This window comes from Larimichthys crocea, chromosome XI (assembly GCF_000972845.2).
Source record: "Larimichthys crocea isolate SSNF chromosome XI, L_crocea_2.0, whole genome shotgun sequence".
Lineage (NCBI taxonomy): Eukaryota > Metazoa > Chordata > Actinopteri > Sciaenidae > Larimichthys > Larimichthys crocea.
The window spans coordinates 6382301-6410172 of NC_040021.1; the positions used below are offsets into that span (position 1 = coordinate 6382301).

The 27872-nt window shown below is 40.5% G+C and overlaps 2 protein-coding genes across 7 annotated transcripts in view; one reads left to right on the forward strand and one right to left on the reverse strand.

The window, feature by feature from the left end:
* The window catches only part of ryr3 (ryanodine receptor 3), a 106699-nt gene extending 105093 nt beyond the window's left edge, over positions 1 to 1606 (reverse strand). For all 5 annotated transcript variants that reach the window (XM_027284253.1, XM_027284252.1, XM_027284250.1 and 2 more), the window contains exon 1: positions 1425 to 1606. In XM_027284253.1, the coding sequence (XP_027140054.1) occupies positions 1425 to 1472 (48 nt within the window). In that variant the 5' untranslated portion in view covers positions 1473 to 1606. The remainder of the gene's footprint in view (positions 1 to 1424) is intronic.
* Positions 1607 to 5882: 4276 nt separating this feature from the next.
* fmn1 (formin 1) overlaps positions 5883 to 27872 on the forward strand; it is a 29071-nt gene continuing 7081 nt past the window's right edge. Inside the window, exons 1-12 of one of the 2 annotated variants that reach the window (XM_027283853.1) lie at positions 5883 to 5937; positions 6792 to 8545; positions 12159 to 12337; positions 20568 to 20676; positions 22609 to 22670; positions 22821 to 23512; positions 24290 to 24431; positions 24958 to 25045; positions 26831 to 26892; positions 26978 to 27066; positions 27165 to 27294; positions 27387 to 27533. In XM_027283853.1, the coding sequence (XP_027139654.1) occupies positions 6883 to 8545; positions 12159 to 12337; positions 20568 to 20676; positions 22609 to 22670; positions 22821 to 23512; positions 24290 to 24431; positions 24958 to 25045; positions 26831 to 26892; positions 26978 to 27066; positions 27165 to 27294; positions 27387 to 27533 (3363 nt within the window). In that variant the 5' untranslated portion in view covers positions 5883 to 5937; positions 6792 to 6882. Of the gene's footprint in view, positions 5938 to 6791; positions 8546 to 12158; positions 12338 to 18367; positions 20435 to 20567; positions 20677 to 22608; positions 22671 to 22820; positions 23513 to 24289; positions 24432 to 24957; positions 25046 to 26830; positions 26893 to 26977; positions 27067 to 27164; positions 27295 to 27386; positions 27534 to 27872 lie in introns of those variants that run through there. The other variant, XM_019261618.2, reaches the window with a different exon arrangement.

The following is a 27872-nucleotide window of genomic DNA, read 5'->3' on the forward strand; positions in this document are numbered from 1 at the left end:
GGCACATTGGCACCCCAGCTTCATGTTAATGTTAAACTAAGTTGCTAGAGTGTATTTTATACAATTCCAAGCAGCATTTGGTTTCCATTTATTTCTGTATGACATGTAAATCTATTAGCACACTCTTGAAACACGCTTCAGTAAACCATCACAGTTAACAGGTGTTTGTTGACATTTTGGGTCATTTTTGGCAGTTGCATGAAGTCATGCAACAATGCAGCTTGGTGCTAGATTATACGAGTCCATCTAGTTCTAAGTGTGGACTGGTAACTTATATTGTCCAAAAATGAATGGAAACCAAAGGTTGCTTGAGTAAAATACTGTAAATCCACATTTCTAAATCACAGCAGGAGTTGTTTGCAAAATGGTTATTGTGACGTAAAGGATGCAAATAAAATATAAAATATGCAAAACCACTGGTGCAGTCCTTGCACTAGATCTCACTAAATTTATCATCTGGACGGCAACAGATTTCAACCGAGTCAAAAGTGGGGGACCAGAGAACTCCTGACAAGATTCAATCCTGTCTTCTTCAATAACACCAGAAATTATAGCATTACTGGATATTTGATGGTTAAACTCACAAGGTAACACTTCTCTGCATGATCTGCAACAGACTATTGACACTCTGGATAAAAATAAGTCTTATTGAGAAGCAGGTGGCATGAAACCAGCTGAGCACGTTGCCTGTGATCATAACTGAGTCTTATTTCTCTTCATGCAACACCTGGGTGACAAAGCTTCACGAGGGAAAGAGAAGAATACATGCGCCATAGTTCACCACCACACACTACAAGCTGTCATAATAATTTACAAGTGCTGTGCATAACCACACACACAGCAGGCACACCGTAAGCAATCTGCGTCAAACAACTAAAATAGTCATTGCAGATCTGGGTGGCTTGCGTGGTGAGCACAACTTAGTTAAAAACTCTTCTCCCCGTGGAGGAGAACACGTCCATGATTGAAGTAAACAGCAAACAGCAGAGTGATTTAAGGGAGGCGTGAGGGGATACATGATTTGGCACAAGGTGTACCCGAGAAATAAAAATAAAAATAAAAAAAAAACAGAAGCGATGAAGGGTGGAAATGAGACGGGGGGGCATGTGTTATGAAAAGCCAAGAGAGTGTTAAGTCATGTTTGCCCTTGCACCAGCAGACTGGAGTCTCATTGAGATTCCCCACGTCAAGAGTCCTGTCGACAGGTGCGCCGTGGCCGCGGGGCGCAGCGTGCAACCTGCGGCAACTCACCCCCCTCCTCCACCAAAAAAAGAAAAAAATCATCCCACCATTCATGCACAGGCAGCAAAAACAGCATTAAACTTCCATGATAATCCAACTTGTGTCGCTGATTTGCTTAATTGACGCGTTAATTGGCGCGACGACACGGCTCAGCACGCACCGATGAAATTATCTTTACTTACAGTTCTCAAGAACTGGATCTCATCTTCTCCTTCTCCGCCCTCAGCCATGGCTGTGAAGGAGCCTGCTCAGACTCTGGAAGCCACCACTGACTGCCGGCAGAAACGCGATGCTGCTGCCTCTCAAGCCGATATTAGCATAGAGCTCATCCACAGCCATATAGGGCAGCCCGGCCGAGCCCCCCTCCTCCTCTTCCTCCTCCTCCTCCTCCGAATCCCCCTCCTCTCTTCTCCCACCTACCTACCCTCCTCATCCACTCATCCACCCTTCCTACTCCCCCTCCTCCCTGCGCCTCCCTGAACAGCAGCAGCAGTGCGGAGCAGCAGACGGTTGGAGCCGGGGCATCAGAGGGCGAGCACCCGGTGGTGGTGGTGATGCTGCGGGCTGCTGCTCCTCCACTGATGATGATGATGATGATGATCAAATACTACTTTTTTTTTTCTTTTTTTTTAAACGCCTCTGTGTGTTGAGTCAGCAGTTTTTAAACAGCTCCCCCCGTCTGACAATGACGTATGGTGGTCAGAAGGTAGACCTTGATGGCAGCAATGAAGGCTGAATGTAAAGTTATGAATGGCTCCCCCCTCCCTCTATGTGTATGTGTGTGTGTGTGTGTGTGTGTGTGTGTGTGTGTGTGTTTGCACGCTCCCCTCACCCATGCATCCACATTCACACACACCTCTGCAGACTTGTGATTTTCTAATTTACAGAAATAGATTTTCATCTGTTAGTTTTGGATCTTGGGAGTCCCTCAGGACTCATTTATGTAAAAACCACAACTTAAGAAGATGTCAGGCAGAGTTTGAATTGTTTGTAGCTCATTAAGCATACTTACTGCCATGCTTCAGTGCATATCCCCCCACCTATGTAAGCCTCTCTTGTTTGTCAGTGTGCTCGTTTACTTACATACTTATGCTTCATTTGCATATTCGTTTGAGAAACAGTAGACTGATAAAGTTTAAATCCACTTTTTGTTCTTTGAAACTATCATGACTTACACACAATCTTCACATGCTGTATATACTGTAATATCTAACTACCTCGTGTACATAAAGCAACCTGCTACATAAACCTTATTTATTTGAGCATCCTTTGCACTATTGTCTTATTCTGTCTACAAATGTCATTGTTGTTTATGTAAATATAGATCTACATCCATCCATCCATTATCTGTAACCACATGTCCTCATCAGGGTTGCAGGGTTCTGACTTGGGGCAAGAAGCGGGGTACACACTAAACAAGTCATAAATCTACATATTTATATATATTTTAACTGAATATAGTAGTTTGATGTCTATGTATATACAGTGAGAGTAACATGACACTGGACTGGAATCACAAATCAGAGACAGAAACAGGTTTTACCTGTATTTACCTTTATGTGGAAGTATTCATAGGTACTGTGCAAACGTTGCATACCTGGAAAATAAGTGATTTTTTTCTTTAGATTATTCATGATTTCATAAAAAGTTGGTTTTGTTGAATGACAGTTGGCTCTGTTTTTAACCATGAAGCACTGAGTTGCTGAGAAAATGTACATTTCAGCTACCTGATTGACTCTATTAAACATTTGTTATATTTCAAAAATGAAGCTGGTAAGACATAATATATATTGTTTCTCCTTTTCAATGAGTTATAGGCACATTTTATAGGATCTTATGGTAAATGGGAGCGTATAAAAATCGTCTTAGGTGTCAAATATTTCATATCTATAATAATGAATCCGGTTCAGATTTTATGCTGACAAAATGTTTCAGTTAATTAATTTTACTCATGATTCCTAATGTTGTATTTACCTTTAGCGTTTTTATGTGAGAAAAGCCCAATGAACATTAGTCAGGTGTGCATACATACACACTTCATATGGTCTTCATGCTCTGGATCAGGTTTCCTGCCAAGACATTACTGACATCTAGTGGTCATCTAGTGAACTTCCAGTGGAAATGTATATATTTTACACTGAAAGTCTGTCAAATCTTTATATGAATGTCTCCAGACTTTAATTTTTGAGAATATTAGCCAGTCAGACCTTGAATCACAGCGCTGATTAGCATTATAAGTGTCACCTAAAGATACAACTCAGAGGACGAAGGTGTTCTCATTGATTTTTATCGTTTTGTGACAATAAATCAGATCATTTCGTTCACTTCAGTGTCCTTCTCACTCCTTTGAGCTGTGTTTCTGCATTTCTGTGTATTTGGGGAGAAAGGACAGACGTGAGGACTTATTAGATGGGAGGGAGCACACATTACACTTACACGTCCACCACTCCTTCTGAGCATGACGTCATGAAGGCTTTTAAGCTTGTAGAAGGGAACAGGACCAGATGGTATCAGTGGGTGGGTCCGCAAATGTTATGCCGACCAACTAGGCTCAGTCTGTCGTACCCGCATGCTTTAAGTCCACCAACATACCTATGTTCAAGAAAGCCAGTCTAGCCTGCTTGGATGACTATTGCCCTGTGTAATGATGACAACCACTATCACCACCCAGAACACTGACCCCCCATCTCCATTTGAGAAGAGGTAAATCTGGGACAACTGGACTTGGTTGTAGATCCGTAAAGACACTTCACCTCTCATCCAAGAAGGTTCTTCAGTTCTGACTGACTGACTTAGCCTGGACTGGTGGGTCCTCTGTTGCCCTTCCTGAGCTCTCATTGCTGGCCTAGTGTATCTGAACCTTTTTCCTGATTGCAGCAGGGAGAAAAGGCCATTATCCATTTCTTTTATAGTGTCTGGTATTGATGTCTTTTAGGCATTTAGCCTGGACTGATGGGTTTACTGATGGGAGCAGACAGTCAGAACTGATGAAGCCTCTTAGATGAGAGGTGAAATGTCTTGATCTAGAAGCAAGTCCATTTGTTAGCTCTTCACAAAGAAAGAGGACTTGGATGACTGAAAACCTTCACTCCCCAGTTTTCTCAGCGTCCCAGCAGAAGACGTCATGACAGAAATCTTCCACACCACTATTTGAGATTGCTGTTCATTGACTATGCTTTAGCATTTAACACTATAGTTGATTTTAAGAATTTACCTTTAAAGCACGTCTGGGTCTGACCCAGAGAGACCCCTTATGAGCCTGTGAGCCTGTCCTTAATCCTCAGGTGGGGCCCTTCAAGTAAAGTAAATCTAAAGGTGATCATGTTTTCAGCATGAGGGCTCCTCGACTTTGGACCAACCTACCTGAGAAGATAAGTCTTATATTTAATGTTACAGTCTTTATATTTGTAATAACATCCGTCTACTTTCTTAAAACTATTAACAAAAGGTGTCATTGCTGTGTTTTTCGTGACATTAACAGCTGTTAATTTTCTTTAAACTTCTGTAATCCATCAAAGACAGCTGGCTGGTGGCTCAGATTAGCCCACTGACCACCGTACAGCTCATCCTGGTGCACAGCTGACCTAAATAGAGTGGACGGTCAGTAGGTGGAAAAAGGGCAGATGTGACTTTCATCCTTTGGGTTTATATAAAGATTTACACGAACCCACAGCCTGAAGTCGCAAGGAGAAACATGATTTCTTCATGTTTATCTCACAGTGGTGGAATTACTGAAGTACTTTACTCACATTCACAACAGTTCAGAGGGAAAATACTGTATTTTGTTTGTTTTTGGTAGTTTTTTGTTCTTTAAGCATGTCGAAATACCAGCAATCAATTAATCATATCAACATCGTGTCAGACAATCTATCAATGTTGTTCACTGTATATACTGTCATATCCACCATGCACATAAAGCAACGTGCTACATAAAATATGTTTATTTCTATTGCACTGTTGTCTTATTCTGTCTACAAAATTTTTATCTGTATGTGTATACATGCAAGGATTCACTTTGCTCTTAATGTACATACGTAGATTGGATATAAGTACAGCTAAAACACAAGAGCTTGACACGTAATCATAAACATAACTATGCCTGCCTTAACTTTTATTTATTGTTTCTATTTTATTTATATTTATGAGTCCACCTTGTCTCGTGTGAGCTGCTGTGAAAGTTTCCCCAGTGAGTGAGTTCATAAAGTCTATCTTATCTTGTGCTTTCAGCAGACCTATTCATGTATTTCTACTTAAATAATGCAGAACTTTTACTTGTCTTTGGGCATGTTTACATTTGAGTATTGTTACTGTTAAACGATCTGAATACTTCTCTCAACACTGAGGTCAGAGACATTGTTTATAACTGTCTGTACCAAGAGTAATATTATAAAAATAATACATCTTTAAACAGGAGACAGTCATTGGTGCCCATTTTGAGTTTATACACTGATGTCAAGAGGATTATTGATTAGCTGTAAATCCTCGTTGAGCCCATATAGCTTCCGTCTGTTTGTTTATGTGCCCCCCATCAGTACCTGAAAGTCTTCAGAGGGATTAGTGGTAGCGATGAGCCAATAGGAGTCATCCAAATTCTCACGAACAGCGCTGATTGGCTGAAGCCTGTGCGTTGTCTTCTGTCACCTGAGTGTCGCTGCAGGCAGAGAGGTGACCTGCTGCCGACACGGAGGGATGTGAGTAAGTACAAGCTTTAATACATGTGGTACTCTTAATTTATGTTTATTTTATATAATGAAGTATCTAAATGTGTATATTAATATATATGTTTAGAGCATTTTGAATATTCTGACTTATTGTCAGCAATTCTGACTTGTTTCTGTACTTTAGTCATTTGTATTGTTACATATAATAAAATAACACAACAAAAGTAAAGTTTAACTCTTATAATATAAGTTTATTCTTTTATCCATGAAGCGTCAGGTTCAGGAGATACAGAAACGGTGTTTCATGTGTTTTCAGTGGGTTGATTTTCTCATAAAATTACCTTTAAATTACATAATTGATAAACAGGGACCAGGCGTCCAAGCATTAGATTCACATGCATGCATATTATCTTTGCAGAAACCTGTACTGTTTGTGGTGCTTTAGTGTAGGGCAATGGTAGAAGAGGTGCAATACTCAAACTTGATTTATATGGAGCACCATTCATGCAAAACAGAAAAAGGCAATCATATAAATAATATTTAGCCATATTAAAACAAACAAACAAAAAAACTCCTTTCTACCATAAAAAAAAAAAAAAAAAAAAATCAATATCAGAGAAGCCAAAACAAACAATATTTGGGATTTGTATTATAAAATTGACTTAAAATTCAATATTCAAATGGCCAATCCGTTCAGCTCTACATTAGCTCACCTTTTCCCATTTTTAGCCTACCCATACAGTATAGGTATTTTGTTTGGTCTTGTGACACCCTGGCATCTGCTTTCTGTCAGTATATTTTAAGTATAAGTTTGGAATTACAGGCATGAACTTGAATTGAACCCATGCGCATTCACTCATTAATTATTTTTTATTCTTTCTCTGTCAGGATTCATGTGGTTGTCCAGTTGAGAAGCCACTAATCCTCCGAAGAATCCATTCATGCTGTAAAGCTTCATCTGTGGTGATCAAATAACATCATGGAGAACACTCATAAAACCTTACACCTCAACATCCCCATCAGTGAGAGGAGCTCTGTGAGTCCACCCCTCTCCCACTACAGGAGCCCTGCCTCCCCCTTTGAAGCCCCTGTGAAGCCCCAACAAGGACTAACCTCCAACTGCAAGGAGGAGGGTCCAGCTGAAACAGTGAAGCAGGGTCAAGGAGACAAATTTGGCCTCACAGACTTGAAAGAAACCCTCAAAGTGTTGGATGACTCTTCTGAGATCCTCTGGCTGACAGAGTTGTTACCCTTGTGTTTGGAGTGCCAGGCTTTCATGAAGATGGGCAACCAACAGGGCACGAAGATGAAGCCGAACGGTCATGGTTACACAGAGAGCCAAGATGGGTTACCAAAGTCCCCCAGATTTCAGATCCCTCTGAAGAGACGGAGAAGAACAGAAGGGGTAGTTTACACCGGCCATAACCTCAAGATGACACCGGCCAGGACTCCACTGGTGCCTCAGAAGGCAAAGCTCCAGAAAACAAGCGCTCCTGCCTTTGGGGAGTGGGACTTAGAGGAAGACTGGCAGAACATCTGCACTCCTGAAGGCAGGAGAAAGAGAGTTATCGGGAAGGTTTCGTTGTTGGATGAGGTGAAGCCAGTGTGGAGATTGAAGCAACCTGATGCTTCATCTGAAAACTTTACTTTCAGCAAAAATGACCTTTTCTCTCCGAGAAAGGAGGAATGTGCTCTCCCTGACTCAGACCTTTCTGAATATGAAAATGATATGTATATCACCCCCACTAGTCTGGAGCTGACCAAGAAGACAGAAGATAATACTCAAAAAGTCCAGATCACCCATGCAGAAAGAGATGCAGAGGGGGAAAAGACGGCAGAAGGTGGAGAGGAGAAGTCCTTTCAATGGAGGTACGAGGAGACGAGGAAGAAGGCTGCAGCACAGCGAGTGATGGGCAAGATTGAGGAGGTGGAAGGGATCATACGTCGGGTGAGTCTCACCAGTTCGGACTGGATCAGAGAAGACAACAACAGGAGGGATGAAGCTCAGTTTGTCTCAGATGGATGCCGAGCTGACTTTGGTTCCCAGTTGGAGACCAAGAACCAGAAGAGGTGCAATGAAGATAAGCCGCTGCTAGTTGAGGAGCTTCAAGCTTTGGGTGAAGCTCTGAGCCAGAGTCTACGTCAGGTCCTGAAGCTGGAGGGAGCAAAAGCAGAAGGTGAACCCTTTACAAAGACCAAGAAGACTTTTAATGAGGCAAATCTTGTAGGATCGACAAGAAGGCCTCTAAATATATCATCAGATTCTTACCATTTCACCTCCACTGTGCCGAACAATTCTTCACCACCCTCGCAGTCTCTAACTGCAATCCTGGATGTTTCTCAGAGAACATCTAGCAGCTTTGAAGACATGTCTCCCATCCTGTCACCTCTATTCACATCCAGTCAACACCGTCTGCCTTTGAGCCTGACTGACGACCGCGAAAAAGACATCTCTGACCGCCACGTAAGCTCAGTCGAAGACAGTTTATTCCCTCCGGGGGCTGGTGGCTGTGAAAGTGCTGCCACAGTCTCATGGGGGACAGAAAATGATCAGAAGAACAGTAGGAAGCAGGCGACTCTGAGGAGGCTGGGTGAACAGACACAGACATCAGAGGCCAGTCAAGACTATCTACTCTCCTCAGGTAACGATGCTAATTATGCTACTACAACTACACGACATATGTAGTTAAGTATAATTAACAATGAATAGTTGAAGCTGAGGTTCAAAGTGCAGTCTTGATCTTTAAACAGCAGTTGAGTAGGTTTTATTTAGCCGCTGCTCTAAAGCTTTTGATCACATCACATGATCATCAGAAGATGGAGTTGCCCAGTCAACTTGGACCTTCTGGCCTTAATGCAAGTTGTCTTTTTAGTCTTTAAAATCTGTCAGTTGTTTGGGATGATGTTGGTCTTGATTGGCATTCTTTGGATAGATAATGTTCATCAAAATCAGTCAAGGCCAAATAGTTTATTTTTATATTTATATAGAAGAAAAAAAAAAGACTCTCCAGCAGAGTCAGCTGTTCTTGCTTTTTTTTTTGGAAATTGAAATAATGATTTCATTTTGAGGCTTTGCTGCCAAAGACAAAATAAGATGAAGTCTGAATCTACAGAAACTTTTGGTGCTTGACAGTTTTAGATAGTTAGTAGCGATGGACACAGTTCAGGTGGTAAAATACACCAGTAGGACACCCTGCCCCACTTAAACCGAGTAAAAGTAAGAGAAAGTTTGATGTTGCACATTTCACCAACTTCCACTGATAGTTAAAAAGCTGTGTAGGATTGAACAGCATTATTGAGCATAATAGGATCTTACAAAACAGGCAGAATTGACTATTTGTTCATTTCAGTTTACTATGAAAGATATTGTGAATTATTTTAAAAAGGACTTCACAGCATATAGCTGCAGCTTGTAGTTCTATTTTGTTTCATCATGTGCTCATGGTCAGTCAGCGTTCGGTGGATCAAGGAGGTCTGTTGAAGGGTGAAGAGGGATGAGTGCGCATAACAGCGTGACATTGACTTTTAGTGGTTCGTTAGTGAAGTGAAAGGAGAGCGGAAGAAGAGGAGGGGCATACAGCTTTAGAAGGTGGTACATGCTGAGTCCTCACTGTCAGATTTACACATTGATTAAGATGTTCTGGGCTCAGACGGATGGTGTCTGGTCTCATCCACACACGCCAACACACACACACAGAGACACACACAGTCTCTCTCTGACGACAGCTGCTGAAGCCTGAAGGATGTGTGGTAGTCTGTAAATAATGACCCCTCGCTGTTTTGACATACCACCACGTCTGTGTGTGTGTGTTTGCTCAGGCATAAAGTACTGCTGAGCACCTGATGTGGATAACCTCATAGTCCTGCATTAGCAGTGACCTGAGACGCCCAAAGTCTCCCTTTAAAGAGAGGAGGCTACAGTATAGGACTATGAGGCAGGTGATATATTAAAGGTTGTACAGCATCATGCCTGTGCTGTGGATGAACATATCTTACTATAGCGCTTATTTTATGACACTCATGATGCATTATATGGATGTTTTGTTGCTTTGGTGGCACGATGTGTCTTTCTATGTATAAAAAGTTACAAAAACATCTTTAATTCAGTCTTACAAACTCATGCTGTGCAGATTTTTCAAGATACTATTGCACAATTATCTGAACTACTCTAATCAAAACACAAACTGAGGAAATGCTATCATCACTTTTGTTATCAAAATTAGGATTATACTGGGGTGCAGATGTCTTAACTCATACAGATAGTGTGTGTCTGTCCTTTTCTTTGTATGTCTCGCATACCTCCCTTAGTTGGCCTCTGATTTACTGAGGCTGGTAGGGAGGGACAATTATAAATTAGTGGTACAAGGACAGGAGAGACAGGCCAGGGCAGTACCATGTGGATGTAAAATATAGTGCTCATTACTGAGCAGTTAACCAACTAAAGGAATGTTATGATGTTATCTGTATTAGTGGGGAGGTATCAGAGACAGCCCATTTTTGAACAATGTATAAGAACCTATTGATAGAGCTCCTCAGGGAGCCTTTTCTCTGTAACCCTCTTGCGTGTTGCACTGTTAAATGCTCCTTCTTGTACAAGAATATTCAATTCAACTTTGATATTTTGAATCCAGTCCTCTTTTTCTCGTAACAACTATTGCCTATTATCTGAACTACTCAAATCAAAACACAAACTGAGGAAATGCTATCATCACTTTGCAGTGAGAAAACAGAGGCAGGATTAGAAAAAAAATGATGAAAACTCAATATGTAAAGAGTATACTTCCTCAAAACCAGTACGATATCAGTAGGGAGTTGATTCCTAAGAAGATGTCTTCAGGAAAGTCAGACATTTTGGTTAAAAAATTAGAAAACGTCAAAGTCCAAATCATGTTTTTTTCCTTTCATGGAATGTAAACAGATAAAAGAAAGAATAAAAACAGATTAGTACAGAGTCTGATGTCCTCACTTTGGAGGTGAAAGCTCCCTGTGCAGCCTGACTGAGGATGATTAGAGTGAGAGAAAGAAGAAGGAAGATTGTGGAGGATTATTGTCGAAATCCAGTGTTCTTCTCCTCAGTGTGGTCCAATTCAGGACAGATAACATTGTTTCGATAAGCTCAATCTGGCTTTGAGGACGCTGAAAGTTCCATCACTGTACAATCATTGTCGGCGCTCTTATCTGAAGCGATAGTGACAGATTTACTGGAGATTATCGTATAGTGTGTGACCAGTTGGGTAATAAATCGGCAAGTGAAAGAAAAACAGTCCTCTCGTCAAGGTTGAGCTGCCTTTGACCACGTCTGGTATTATCTCAATGTTTCTACCCTAATTTCCCGACAGGAGCATCGGTGCATACAGAACACTTTTAGCTTGGAGGCAATGGGAATTAAACCCCTTATTCAAGCCAAAATTCACATCCTGCTGTACAGAAATTAAATCTTACATCTCATAGTAAACCTGCAGTCAGACTTTAAACTAGCTGATCTAATTCAGAGATCATTAGCTGTCAGCCTGATCAATAAAACGCTAAAAAGAGCTAAACCTGTATTTAATTATTAGACATATCATCAATAACTTGGGAGCATCTTTCATAGTTGGTGGCTCGTGGATGATCATACCAGGAGCACAAAGTTACATAGAGCAGAAAAAGACGTAATGACAGAGACACCATTCACCTGATCGGTATAGTAGGCTCTTCGAAAAGTCCATCATAGATCTTTATAAGTCACAACACTTCCACAAGCATCACGTTATAGACACATCTCAACAAGAGGACAATAAGCAACAGGTGTACTTTGACCATCAGGCTGTAGGTTTGTGTTTAGTGCCGAGGAAGCAATGAAGTAATCATCAGCCACAGGACTGGAAGTGCTGAAAGTTCTGCTGTTTATTTCAGCTGAAGTTCTGTCGTACATCCTCATGGTGACACTACAGCGTAACACACAAAGGTTTCTGCTGGTACTGAAGATCAGTGTGTTGGTTAATTTGGTGCTCAGCTTGTTTAAAGGTAGATTTACAGTCTGAAGACTAGCTTTCAATATTCAATTCTTTGAGTTATGTAACAGTTTACTTCCTATTTCATCTGTCTTTTACAGTTTATTCTGTGCATACCTCTTTAATATCTGTAAAGTTATCCTAATAAGAACTGAAAGATTCAGTGTGATTTCTTTACGTGAATGCTCTCATTAAAGAAACAACTTTTACCTTCAGTTTGAGGTTGATTCTGCTCTAATTATGATTTGACTCTTTTCTCCAGATGAGGCTCTACAGCGGCAGGAGGAGATCTGGCAGCAGGAGGTGGAGGAGTCTCTCTCCTTCTGCAGGTCACTCTCTCATCCGTCCAGACCCAAACACATTGACTTCTTGCGCATCACGGCCCCAGAAGATGACATCATGGATTCACCGACAACCACACCTCTCCCACTGGAGTTTTGGGTGAGTAGCTTGAAACGTTTCAGGTGGAGAGAGAGAGAATGGCAACATCCTGTTTTGCGCTTACCGAGCGTCAAGGACATTATCGCTGAATTTAGCTGCTGTAGTGTTTGATTAAAGCTGCAGATTGTCTCGTGATGGTCTGCCAATGTAACCCTAAGCACAAATACATAACCCTTACCTGTTTAGGAGGCTCATGATCAGCAACTCATGTTCATTTTCTCTCCATTTACTAGAAGCAAACTCGTTTGAGCTTTTCGTTTGGAGATAATCGAGATCATCATTTTAAAATTAAGTATTGAGGGAGAGTGCTGCAGCCATGAAATAGACCACAACGCATCTTCAAATTCTGTCCATTAAAAGTGCTTGTTTTTAAACCAAGTGGCAACCTCCAGTGCGCTGCAAAATGAAGCCAATGCAGAAGTGCTAAAAAATACAATCCCTTGAACGGCTGCTTGAAGCTGGCTGCAGGACGAGTCAGTCTCCATAAGTCCCCATGTTAAAATCCAACTTCACAGCAGAAATAAACATGTTTACAGCCTGGTACAAAAAACAGTTTTGGTCTCTATAGGTAATATCTCCGTTCATGACAACTGTACTGAGGGCGAATTTTTATAGAGCTCACCTGTTCAAATTATATTAAGGATTATGCAGAGTGTGGACACTTTGACAGGTGGCTTGTTAGTCAGTTGGCAGTCTTTTCCATATACTCTGGCTCAAATAAATACAGGCGAAACATCTCTACATTGAAGGATTATTTGCACCTTTTGATCAGCAGATTCAATTTGCAGAGAACTCACTTCTTTAGATTTAGTCAGACACCATTTTAAATATTACCCTTTATCTCCATGCGCCATTTCAGAGCTATACAATACACTCTTCATGCATCAATCCCCGAGCTCTGATACTTTACACACTACCTGGTCTGAGGAACTTAATATAAAGATAGGACGTCTGGCAGTTTGCCTTGAAACGGGTCCATACATCATCTATATGTGCCTGGAGCTGGGTCTTATAGTGCAAAGTGGTTCACAGAGTCCACTGGTCCAAAAGCATCTACCCTTGGCACTGAGCCTAATTGTGTCACCAGGAAGTGGCTAACCTCACTCATGTCTGGACCTGTTCTGCCCTTACTTGGTTCTGGAAGACCGTATTTGACTCTCGTCCATCATGTCCTCACCCTCAGTAGGCCTGTTCGGTTCAGACTGGTGGCTTTCTTCACATTGTCGCACTGGAAGAGCAGAAATATGGTGGGCGATCAAATTTAAAGTCCTCGTTCGCATTGTGGATCCATCCATACATCCACATTGTAAATCCTTTACATAACACTAAGCTTTCTGTACTCCAACATAAATTCTTGCCGGTGGGTGTATTACTACATCAGAGGGAAAACCAGAAACCGTGGTGAAGAAGCCGTAAACTACGTTACGTACTTCTCCCAAACCGGAGCACAAAGTTACATAGTGTCAGAGCAGACGTACAAATGACTGAAATGATTTAAAATCTGTTATTTTATGATAGAAAAGTTACATAATGTTCCTTTAATAGCCATTTTATCAGCACTGGAAACATATTTGTCATGTGCAGCTGCACCATCATGATATTGCCTTGTATTTTCACATTACATTGGAGTCTGGTCTCTTTAGAGCCATTATTCCACAGTCCTGTTGATCGAAGTTCAACAAATGTCCTCACACAGTCACAGTGTGTGACAAAGAGTTCCTTGTGGTTACATAACAGAAGGGATTTAAAGCAGTTAGGTGTCTGTGCTGTTTACTGGATTTCAAAGCTCTTAAGCTCTCCCTCTTTTCCCTCTTGATATATGAATGTGTGGAGACGTGGACCTGGACTCAAATTTGAGTTGACGTACATGAATATTTTGACCGTTTTGTGAGGTTTTTACATGAAGATAATGTCACATTTCAGTTCAAGTAGTGGACCCAAAATGCTGACATGAAGCTAAATGGAGAAAAGGGTAACTTTTATAACTCACCAAACAGGTTGAAAGAAACACAAGGTGACTGAAAAGTCCAGGCAAAAATCAAACTGTATCCAAATAAAAATCCAATAAACAGAAGTCCATGAGAAGCTCCAACAGCACAGATGACCTGATAACTGAATCCAAGAAACACACAGGGTGAATACACAGGTGAGGGTGACAGGTGACACTAATCAGGGAGGAACAAACAATCAAAAATGGCGGCAAACACAACAAAGGCAGGAAGTAAAGTAAAAACACACAGAGGGGGGGGAGAATTACAAAATAAAACAGGAAACACTAAACAAGCCATGACAGATAACACATTAGGTGATAAATACACTGCTGCTTGATCAAATAATATTGATTATTAGCTCCTGTAATGTAACCCACAATGCTTCTTAAAGGAACAGTGTAAGGATTTAGTAAAATCTGCACACCAAAATTCATAAAAGGCCCGATCTAAAGCCAGTGATTAGTTTATCTGTAACATGGTGGACTGTGTAGAAGAGGATCAGCAGCATCTGAAGCCGATGATCTGCGTCTTTGTCAATTTTTATATTACTTGGGAAGCCGTAGAGACAGGACTGCCAACATTGTGGCAGCCTGAGCCATCACACACTGAGCTATAAAACGTCTCTTCAGAAACCTGTGGGTGATGTCCACACTGACTCTGTCCATTCTTTATACTGTCAGTGCCTTTGCTGCATGTCATCCCCTCTTCTGTGTGATCTTTCCTGACTCTCTCAAACTGTCACTTTCTAATAAAGGCTAAAAAAAAACAAGAAATTTAGAAATAACAAAAAACGCGAAAGCTGAAGATTTATAAGGTCACACCAGATTCTTTTTTGTAAGTTTATTTGGAAACCTGCTCACCATAAAAATGAGTCGAGATTCAGTTTACGGAGAAAGAAAGTAAAGCAGAGAATCTGGACTTTATTACTTTTTTAGTATATCCAGTCTGAAGCTCCTCTGAAAAAACTTTAAATCAGATCTAAAACCAGACAATGCACCAGCATCTGCAGACATTATTTACAACCTAATGTCGGCTGTAGACAATGTGTAATGTTGTTTAAAGTGGATCAAATTCAAGAAAGACAGAGGGACGTCAATGGAGACAATGTTTATACATTTGATATCAAAGTTAAGGAATAAGTAGTTATGTTTAAAGAGCAGTTTAATGCATTTACACTGTATAAAGTACATTACACACACACACACACACACACACACACACAGTTTCTGATGTTAGACAACAAAGTCCAGTGTGTTTGTTCATGAGTGTTATTGTGTGTATGCTCCGACTCTAATACTATTCCACAGGATTACTTTGTTTCACTCCTGTTACATAAACACAGCTCACATAGAGGACACAGTGTCCCACACCCTGAGAATGCAAAGGCACTTTATTGGTATGTGTATGATTAAGTGTAAGACGCTGCTGCAGGGTGCAGAGAAAGTTACACAGTGTAATGACATACAGTAAAAATGTTATGGTGTAATCTGTCACTTACCTGCTGCTCGCTGTGATAATGTGACATAAAGCAAACAAGGGTGGAACCGGAGAGATAAGAATAACACAAGGCAGTGAAGGAGGAAGTCTCGTTTTGATTTTTTTTTTAATCCAAATCCAAAATAAAAAGTGGAAAACGTCTCCTGTGTTTGTGCACACATGAAATGTTTTTACTTTTCTTTATTCAGTGGCCGTCCTCTGGTTTTTCTTTGTGATATTGTGAATTAGTTTCTTCACATGCTCCGTCTTTAATCTCACCTTTAAAATACTGTTTCATTATGTTTTGTTGTGATTTTACAAATCTTTGTTCTATGTGTTATTGTTTTAATAATCTGTGGGTTTCATATTTAATATATCCGCTCGCTGCAGATGGAGCTTGGTTCTGTTTGAGGTTTCATAGTGTTTGTTCATGGTAGGAAATGTTTAGTCTCTTTAAATAATATTATAAAGAGTACAGTCTAGACCTGCTCTATATCCAAAGTGTCTTGAGATAACTACTGTTATGATTTGGTGCTATATAAATAAAATTGAATTGAATCTCTGTTTGTTCTTGCTTTTATATTTACTGTTATTTTATTTATTTGTTTTGTTTTTTATTTCTCCCTTCTTGAATGTGACCTTGTTTTGAGAGTTTGTACATGTTCATGTTTTAGTTTTTTGTTTGATTTGTTAATTTTTACTCTTTTTAAACCTTTATAAAGTTCATTTATAACCAAATACTTCCTCCTTTTGTTTTCATCGTTTTTTCTTTGATTTATTTATGCATTTATTGATATTTTCATGACTGCACAGAGACATGGATAGAATAAAACACATCAAATTAAAATTTATTTACAAAGTTGTTGACTGAAGTATCTAACACACTCTTTACCAAAAAGTGTCTCACAAACTGGAGACAGTTTTGAGCCAAGACAGAGATCAGATTAAAGTAAAAACAAGAAAATCATAGACCTTGTAGACTAGAGGATATGAAGGCACACATAGAGCACATCTTTGCATGTGTGCACATGAGAGGTCGATGTAGTCAGGAGATCTCTGCAGCTTTCTCTTGTCTAATCTGTTTAATTGTTTGGCAATTGTTTAACTGTTTGACTTCCGGGCCCTTTGTTGGGTCAGTGTGATTGTGACTGTGATTTGTACTCTTGTTAGGTTTGTTTATTTTTCAAAAAAAAAAAATGTTTTGGTAACTTTTAATCAACTAATATTTAATTACTTGGTATTGATATGTGGCATTGTTTTGAAAACATATTTATTTTTTGACGTTTTCCTCATTGATTGTGTTCTGTTTTATTTATTTGTTTTGTTTTTTATTTCTCCCTTCTTGAATGTGACCTTGTTTTGAGAGTTAAAAAGCCTTTATAAAGTTCATTTATAACCAAATACCTCCATTTGTGTTCATCAGTTCTTCTTTGATTTATTTATGCATTTGTTTATATTTTCATGACTGTACAGAGACAAGGATAAATAATCATATAATAAAACACATCAAATTAAAATTAATTTACAAAGTTGTTGGATAAAACACTAATGAAGTATCTAACACACTCTTTACAAAAAGTGTCTCACAAACTGGAGACAGTTTTGAGCCAAGACAGAGATCAGATTAAAGTAAAAACAAGAAAATTATAGACCTTGTAGACTAGAGGATATGAAGGCACACATCTTTGCATGTGTGCACATGAGAGGTCGATGTAGTCAGGAGATCTCTGCAGCTTTCTCTTGTCTAATCTGTTTAATTGTTTGGCAGCACTTTGACTTTCGGGCCCTTTGTTGGGACAAACTCTGTGTCATTGTGACTGTGATTTGTACTCAATTCAATTTAACTTTTAATCAACTCATATTTAATTACTTGGTATTGATATGTGGCATTGTTTTGAAAACATATTTATTTTTGACGTTTTTCTCATTGATTGTGTTCTGTTTTATTTATTTATTCATTTATTTATTTATTGTTAATTAATTTGCACTCCTGTTTTGAGAAGCTTATATTTATTCAGTTATATTTTCAGTTCATCATATATTACAACATTTCCTGCTTTTGTTGATCTGTGTCACACATTTAAATGTGCTGAAAATTAAGACTTTTATTTTGAAAAGCTATTAATTTATTGATTTATTTTATACAACAAAACCAGAGGTGAGTTTGATACAAAGTGCTTTACACAGTGCATCAAAAACTTTGAATATAAAACAGTATAAACTAATTAAAAGTCACCAGCCTCTAAAGTGCTTTTGTTTTGACAGCCAATAAAACTTCTCTGTCTACCATATTTTATGTTCAATATAATGTGAGCTGATTAACAGTACAGTGTAAGTGGGGTTAGACCCACTAAAACTCGCAGATTAGCCGGGTGTTGTTCAGTACCTGCAGGCAAGCAAAGAGACCTCCCTGTCTTGGAGGATTTAGGGGCCAAACGTTTAACAAGTGATCCCTGGCAGTCCTGTTTACCCTCCTTCAGCTCTGGGTGTGGTGTCCCTCCATCTGTTGTGGGTGGCTTCCTTCGCCTTACAGCTCACGGATCTCTCAGGGTGTTGTCAGAAACGGTGGCTCAAGTCACCATCTGCTTCCAATTACACTATGACAGCCTGCAGGACGGCGTCCAAGATGCAGCTCGGTAAACTACTGCAGCAAGTATAGAGGAGCCAGAGGGCGGAAAAGGAGGCAGAACTTGGAAGGGAAAGCCTGGACTTGGATCTGACATTTAAGTGTGGTCGAGCTGAGTCACTCTAGCCGGCAGAGCCGTGGAGCCAGCCTTCACTTTTCCATTACTCTCTGGATTTTTCTCCTTTTGTTGGTGACTAACAGCTGCTTCCAGTTTCTGGGTTTGGAAATTTAGTTTGTCTGGTAAGACATAAAGGAACTGTTGTCGCATTGATGGGATAAATCTATTTCTTTTCAACAAACTGGAGCGGATACAGGTCGGACTTTCACATGTGGTGATATGACTTTATTGACTTGCATTCATTTATTGATAGTAAGTGGAAGGTGCATGATCCTGGGACCACTTGTACAAATTACTGCATGCCATAAACACCACCTACACCTTCTTATCCTGCATTTTTCTGATGTAAGATAGAACAATGCTGCACTTAAGCCTCAGATATGAACAGGGTCAATGGTGACCACAATGTTGACGTTGTGGGAAAAGCTTTTTTAAGAACTTCCTGGAGAGCTTCAATACTTTCTTTATGAGTAAAAATGGAGGAACAAAAGGCCATACTAAAATTTTTCAGGACCCTCTCAGAGGAGCAAAATGAGGACACTGAGCTGAGCTTTAATCTAAAGAACAATGGGGATATGAGTTTTGAAGAGGCTCTGGAGAACAGTAGAGACTCCTTATTGTATGTTATATTGCCTCGTGAAGGAGAGAAGGTCACCTTTAACTCAAATGACTCGGATATGACGGAGGAGGAGAGGAATATTGTGAATTTAAGAGAGCAACAGAGCGAGGTTGTAAACACGGAAAATGACTCAGAGAAGCAGACCATTGCTACAAATCAAGAGCAGAATAAGATGTCAGACGCGGTTAATGGTCGGAGCAATGAGAGTTGTCACATAACACCAGAAGAATGTGCACTGAGGGAATCCCCGCAGGCTAAATGTCAACATGTTTCAACTGAGTACACAAATACAGATTGTGATTGTGTCGGTGTCAATCAGGATGACGCTAAAGGAGCCGATCAGGGAGTGAGAAACGACTGCCAAAATGTACACTGCCAGGAAGATTTCGAGGCAGGTACTGTAAGTTTTGACCCTGAGGAATCTGAGAAAAGCGAACATGTGGTGATGGCGATGACTCGGACAGGACCTTCAGTTGAGGAGCAGGTTGAACCGGTAACACCAATGTTTGAGCCTAAAAATGACAATGAAGAGAAGAGGACAGGTGAAGAAGAAGAGGAAGAGAAAAGAGATGTATTTCCAGACTTTTCTACCCAACCTCACCATCCTCCCAGCCCAGAAGACACATCACCACATGTTTCCATAACATCTGCAGCTGTAGCTAACAACCCTCCACCTGGATCTATCTTTACCAGAGCCACCTTTTCCCCAGGCTCCCCAACGGACAAGCAGATCCAGCTGCCTGCTCTCTTCAGCAGCATGAGGATCTTGAGGAAGGGGGTGGTCGGCCCCGAGCACGACACCGTGGCTCAGATCAAACCTTCATCTCAAGGATCAAGGAGGGACATTTTCTCTGACAAGCAAGGGGATGCCAAAGTTCAGGGGAACTTCCTGGACCAGATCTCCCAGTTCCTGAACCGGGAGAAGAGAGGAGATGAGAAAGAGGAGAAGAAAGAAGTAGAGGCTGAGGGAGACCGTGACGACGCCAGAGAGAAGAGTGAAGAAACGGAAGAGGGTGAGAGGAAAGAAACAGAGGAGGATGCAGAGGTTTCAGTTGAGTCTACGAAACCTTCTGTGACCAGCGCGGAGGCAGCGTTCGATGCCTTCAAAGCTTTTTTTACCCCGAAGCCTTTGAAGAAGGACCCAGCAGAGAAGGTGGACCTGGAGGCAGTGAGGAAAAAGATACGAGCAGATAAAGATGTGCTGAGATCGATTTTTGAGAGAGCCTCCAATAAAACACCAGAGAAGAAAGACTCGCCTGATAACAAAGTATGAATTGTGTATGAATCAACTTCCAACTTCTAGCTTCACCACAGCAGTTATTATAACACTCTCCTGTGTGTTAATCTGTAGAAGCATATATGACTTTATTTTAAATCTGTTGTGTTTTTTTCTTTTTTAGTCAGAAGCATCCACCCCAGGAGACGGAGAGGAAAGGACTCCTGGTCGTCTACAAGCCGTCTGGCCGCCACTTAAGGAGGAAAAAGTTGGGCTGAAGTATACAGAAGCAGGTACACATTAAACACATCCACGTGTTTGTCATATATAACTGTCCCCATCCGCCCAAATGAAACAAAACGTGAGGGTTCATGAATTAAAATAAAAGCAAACAAAAATAAAACAAAAGCACACAGATTTATTATCTTAAATTCAAGTGAATTATTCATGACAGATGAGGGGAGGAGGAATGTTTTCCATGTGTTCTGGTGTGGTGGATATAATATCAAGCTCTACTGATAAAGTAAACACAACTCCACCCTGTGTGTGTCCACAGAAAACTAGACTGTAAAGACTGCAAGACTGTAAGACTCCAGCGCTGTCACGTGACACGGAGGAGATACATTTAAAATAGTCATTCATGTTTTCTTGAAGACAATAACAAACTTTTTTTTTAATCCCACTGAGACTTTTTATTTTAAACCACTTAAAATCTTTCATCTTTGGCGCCACCCAGTGGTGGCACGATGACTGACAGCAATCTGAGTAGTCTAGCAGTATAATTGCCATGAAGTCTGGGTAAATTAAGATGTTTTTCAAACTATAAAACATTGCTGACTGAGCTCTTGCACACCGCTCAGCTCCGTGCACTCCCATCAGAAAACTTTTACTCTAAGCGGTTTCAGTTTACGACGGAAAATTCAATTCCAGAAACACCATTAGCATAAATCTCAACACAGTGCAGACCTACTGTGATTTTTATAATGTAACAGAGCTCAGTTTTCTCTTTTATTTTGTCATTTGATGCCATGAATCAGCAGGTTGTGGTCAGACTGTTACCGTAGAAACATGGCTCATAGTTCAGCCCTGGGTGAAGAGGGGTTAATAATTAAGACTGGCCTCACACTACAGACGAGTTAAAAGACATCTACACATTTTGTATTGTTATAATTAGAGACCTCTAGACAGTGATATTTTGTATTAACTTTTAAAGACTGTTTTATGAAGAAAAGAGTCACTGTTAATAGACATCAAGCATGATTCATGTGTACACACCTTCTGTAAACACTGTGACTATGAATACACTTTCTAACTGACCATTAAGTAAGTTCAGCCATCCATTTCTTTAAATAATTTAGATATCTGATATGTCAGCTGAAGCTCACAGTCTGTATGTTTTTCTAACATTCGAGGCTCTGCTGTCATCCTCTGGTAAAGCTTTGCGTTATTTCTGACCACGTCTTTCCTACAGACTGTATAAAGTATGTAACGTCATCACAGGTTGAGTGTGTCGCCATCTTGGCAGTCATGCATATCTAAAACTGGGCAAAGATGTGGAGCGTGGTTGGGCTGAATGGTGCCTGTGTGTTCAAATAAGCCACCTGTAACTGCACCTACCTGTTAATCAAAGCGGCCACACTATTAATTATGCATAACTTTAAGTCTTAATATAATTTGAACAGGTGAGTTGTATATAAATTCACCCTCAGTACAGTTGTCATTCGTGAAATTCACTACAGAGACCAAAACTGTTTTTTGTACCAGGCTGTAAACATGTTTATTTCTGCTGTGAAGTTGAAGTCAAACATGGGGACTTATGGAGACTGACTTGTTCTGTAACCAGCCTCATGTGGACGTTTGAGGAACTGCAGTTTCTGACACTTCCACATAGGCTTCACTTCACAGTCACGGAGGTTGTAGCTTGGTCTGTCCTCGACAAACTACAGTATATCCTCCAACACCCCTCAGACTCCCACAGTGGTGAAACATGAATGAATGATTTGTTGTGCAGAATGAGTCACAGTCTCAGCGGTCTCACGGTTGTTGTAAGTTGTTCGTCCTCAGCTTGTACCCAGCCACATAACTAATGTACTCATCATGGAAAAGAAAGCGCTCTCAGGCACAACAGCTGTAATAATGAACATCTGCTGCGGTCCAAAGAAAGAAAGAACACAAAGCTTTTGTAAAGTGCTCCGTCTCATCGTTCTCCTGTTGTTTCCTCTCAGAGCATCAGGCCGCTCTGCTGCAGCTGAAGAGAGAATGCAAAGAGGAGCTCGAGAAGTTACAGGTCAGTATGAAGGATGGAGTGAGGTGTTCAACGCTTCACACGTTAAGAAAAACTAGAGATACATAGAGATTATTTAAGAAGAACAGATGCTTTGTTCTGTGTCATAAAGAGACACAGAGACACAAAGTGTTTAACTTGTATTGTTTTCAGGAGGACTTTGGTCTGGAGCTCTCCAGGCTGAGGGTGGAAAACCAGGACAGCGTCGCCCGTCTGGCCGAGCTGCAGACCAAACTCTCCCAGGCTGGGACTCGCTCTCGCGGGGAGCTCAAAGATGTCGCTGTATCGACAGGAGACGACTTTGTACACAAATCCTTCAGGACAGTCTGTGTCCAGACAGACCGAGAGACGTTTGTTAAGACTCCCGAGGACGGAGACGGTACGGGGAGAAGCTGCACGAGTCCTCAGCAGCAGAAGGTGACCCCAAAAAAACTAGACCTGGCCTCCATCAGCCTCAGCCTGTCCGGTCAGAGGCACGATACTTTGTCTTCATCCTCATCACATGACCTTCCTCCTCCTGGAGCCACGTTACCTCCATCAGAACAACCCACTCCAACCAAAACACACAGTCTGCCTCCTCCTCCACCTCCACCTCCTCCTCCACCTCCACCATGTTTGTCTTCAAGCCTAAACCACATGCAGCCATCAAATGGCCCTCCACCTCCACCTCCACCTCCTCCTCCTCCTCCTCTTCTTTCCACACCAGGCTTAGCTCCTCCACCACCTCCTCCTCTTTTAAGTGGAGCCCTCACTGTTGATAAACCTCCCAGGAAACCAGCAGTGGAGCCGTCCAGACCCATGAGACCTCTGTACTGGACCAGAATCCAGATCCAGGACAACAACAAGTGGGTTCATATCTGAGAAAGACAGTTCATTAAAACACACAAGATCTTAATCCAGAATGAAACATAATATTTGATTTGAAGTTCAATTAAAAATGTGAATCAGTCAAATAAAAAGACATGTGGTTTAAATAAAACATCTGGAGTAACTGTATAAATTAGAAAAGGAAAGAGAGAAGTTATTTAAATTTTAAGTGAAAATAAAGCTCATTTAAACTGAAGATTACAGGTAAAAACAAGTTAAAATGTCCTAAAACGTGATTTAATTTGAACCTGATATGTTGACGTAGAAACACTGAAAAGGTTTCAAATGTAAGAGCTTTTTATTATTATTATTTATCCACTTTTATTCAATTATTTCACAATTTATATGTTGATGTATGTAGTATGTATTTCATACAATAATCATCTATTTAAATATGATTTAATAAATATCTTATTAAAACTTTACAGTGATTAAAAGCACATTATTAACATTTTAAAATAAATAAATGAATTGATTACATTTACTGTAACATCATTAAAATGAGCTACAGTTAAACTCTAAATTAACAGGTTAATAATGCTGATTATGGGTTGATTTTAATAATTAATTTACTTAATTCATATCATTAATCATAAAGATATGATATGTCACTAATGAGAGCATCAGGTAAACATCCAGAGTCAAACAGCTTTGTTAAAATGTCTTTATTGTCCTCCTGTATCATCAAATCAATGCACCTTTTAACCCTGATATTCCCAGAGTGGTATAATAAATCATATTTCTTCCTCCTGCAGTAACAACACGCTGTGGAACGTTTTAGAGGAACCAGATATAATCAACACCAGCGAGTTTGAGGATCTGTTCGCCAAAACCACCACACAGACGAAGAAGAAGCCGCTGTCAGAGGCGTACGAGAAGAAAGCCAAGGCCCGGAAGGTAACATGCAAGACACATGTCAGATTTTTGGGGTTATGTGCAGTGTGTCTTCTAACCACGAGAGGGCGATGATACCATTGAGTTTACACATGTCAGATTATAAACATGTCAGAGAAGTGTTGTGTAAATCCAGATTGATCCATGTTTGACGTCCTCGTAGTTTACATGTAGATTTATTTAAATTTATTTCCACTTGAAACTTATTTTTCCTCCCAAATCCTGATATTCTGATCCAGTCACCTGGATTTAATTTGTTTTTTCTGCATTTTCAAGCAGTAAGGACGCTCTACACACAATCACAGGCACAGACAATGAATACATTTAAATAAAAAAGGATCCTAATTGTTCAAACATGAGTACATCATGTGCAGAAACTGTGTAGATAAGTCAAATTCTTTATTCCCGAGAGGTGCTTAATGCGTTACGGTGTGGCCTGACATGACTTATGTTTAACTAATGAGTCACTAATGGTTTCCAGTGGTAAGGTGGTGGTCATGGTAACTGTGTGTGTGTGTGTGTGATTCAGATTGTCAAGCTGCTGGACGGGAAACGCTCTCAGGCCGTCGGCATCCTCATATCGAGCCTCCACCTGGAGATGAAAGATATACAACAAGGTGAGTTAGAGAGGAACGACTGTGGCACATCAAAATATTCATGTAATGTGATGTAAAACAAACAAATACAGCTGATTAAAATGTGTTTTTCACAGCTCAGGGTATAAAAAAAAACAGAATACACCAATAAATTCAAGTTTTACTGTCTTATTTTATCATGGCTTGTGAAAAGTAGTCCATTACATTGAGGCACTAGAGGCTGCAAATGTAGGAAACCATACTCCAGTGTAATACTTTAAACATAAATATATAAAATATATATTTTCTACATAAAATATCATGTCATCAGTATTCTCTGATAATACTGATGTGTGATGATGTTGTCTAAGGCATGAATAAGTTGTCAAAATTATGCAATATATAACTCTATAACAATGTACTATAATACTTGAAATATAATCAGTAAATTAAATTTAAAAAGCAAATAAAATCGTCTTTCATGTACTTCGATATGCTCTGTACTCGGCTCGGCTCGACATTCTTCATGTGTATTCTTGTTGTGGTACAAAAGCCTCTGAAATTCAGACGACAATCACCATTAAAACCTCAAAGTGTATGTCATCATGTCAGTCACATAAAGTGGATCACAGTACATCCGTCAGCCAGTCTGGGAACTTGAACCTTCATCCTTCATCTGTAAATATTAAGGTGACCACAGTTCCCCGAATCACTCTTGTTTAACTTTAACCCCGACACCACACTGAAGCTGCCCTGTATTTCACTCTGAATATGAGCTGTTGGTGAATATAAAGTAGGATTGAAGGCTCAAACACTTCACCACAATGTCAGCAATGCTGTTACACAGAGGTAATCTGCATTGCTAATCCCAAACTCCCCCAAAATCTTTTCAGTAAACCAGAGGATCATCAGGGACTTTCATCCCTGTTAGCATACTTTCACAAAATTCCCACTCGGGTGGGAAAGTTTTCTGTTGCTTCAGTTCTGTTTGTTTGCTGCTTCTAAGAGCACGGTGTAACATTATCTTCAAAATGAGCACAGTAATCTTTTAAAATCGTCTTTCTTTGTTCATTATCTCTCATTCCTGTGGGTATTACTCTGAACTTTCTACAAGATGCCTCATGCACTTTTATTTATTAAAACAATCTGCAGACAAAAAAAGACTCATCACTTCATGTGCGCTGCAGGAGAAAGCTTAGAAACATTCATGTTTCAAACACGTAAACTGCGTTTGTATTGTCTTATACCAGTTGTTGAGTAATCGCCGTGGTTTAGCTCTGTCTCCTCTGCTTTTAAACACAGCTATCCACTGGTTACCTTTGGTGACCTCTATTCTGCGAGAATCTCTGGCACTGAAAGAGCCCCATGTGAACTGATCAAACTAGTTTAGCAGCCAGCTGTAGTCACCGCTGTTGCCCGTTCTTCATTTTTCCTCCAGCAGTGGCTCTTCAGCCAAAATAATCCATCTCCTTCCAAAAGGAGGAGAAGTCCTGGAGTTCATGTTTTGAGCCCAAAACAAACAAAGTCTTGCAGAGACTTGGAACTTCTTGTTGATTCCAACTTCAAAAGTCATCTGTTGAATATTATTCCATTTTTAAGTGCTGGACATGGCCAAAGTATGTGTGGAAGAGAGGCATTTCTTTATAATTGTGTTAATGTTCATGGGACTACTGTAGGACTCAAAGGGTTGCACAACTGTGGCTTATATAATAGAATAGAATAGACTAGAATAGACTAGAATAGAATAATTATATAATTAATAATACAGAGATTCATTTTTAATTTATTAAAACATCTATTTGTGCTTTTCTGCATTTCCACTTTTAGCCATACTGACAGTGGACCACTCTGTGGTGGACGTGGAGACCATCGAAGCACTGTATGAAAATGTAGGTATCACAGCACTTTACTAACATTTAACTGCAGCTGAAAGTGTTCGATTATGAACTCTGTATTCATATTTTATTGTGTCAGAGAGCACAGCCGGAGGAACTGGAGAAAATCAAGAAACACTACGAGATGTCGGCTGAAGAGGACGTTAAACTGCTGGACAAACCCGAACAGTCAGTATCTCACCTGCTGACGGTCAATGATTGTGGGTACAAGACAAATACCAGACCAGCAGTCAGCAGCTCTGAGACATTTTGCCCTCTTGCTCCAGGTTCCTGTACGAGCTGTCTCAGATCCCAAACTTCTCAGGCAGAGCTCACTGCATCATCTTCCAGTCGGCCTTCGTCGACGGGATTGCGTCCGTCCAACGCAAGCTCAAAACAGTCTCCTCTGTCTGCGAGGTGGGTGAAAAAAAGGAGGTGTAAATGTGTTCAGATGTGTCCGATTGGTACTAAAATGTGTCTGATCCTGTGTGTGTTTTCTTGTTTTTAAGGCTCTGCTGGAGAGCGACGGTGTGAGGAGAGTGGTCGGACTGGTGTTGGCTCTGGGGAACCACATGAACGGAGGCAGCAGAGTCAGAGGTCAGGCCGACGGCTTCGGCCTGGAGATTCTACCTAAACTAAAAGATGTGAAGAGCAGGGTGAGAAACTTTTTTTAGTCCACCACCAATGGCCTCCACCAATCACAGGGTGATGGCGTGCAGATAGTTCTGCGTCTTTCGTCTCCGGGGTAATCTAAAAATGGGCAAAGATCATCAACGGGCTCAAAGACGCTGTCTGTAATGGCACCTACCTGTCGTACCTGTCTACCCTACGTTGGCATTGCTTCACAGGCTCTGAGGTTGCCGCTTGGCTACAGTTCAGTTGTAATAAAAGGAAGATGAACTTAACAAGTTCATGAACGTGACAGAAACTGTATTTGTTCATCACTAAAACACACATCAGATTTGTCAGTGATCCCATGTACACCTTGAATATCA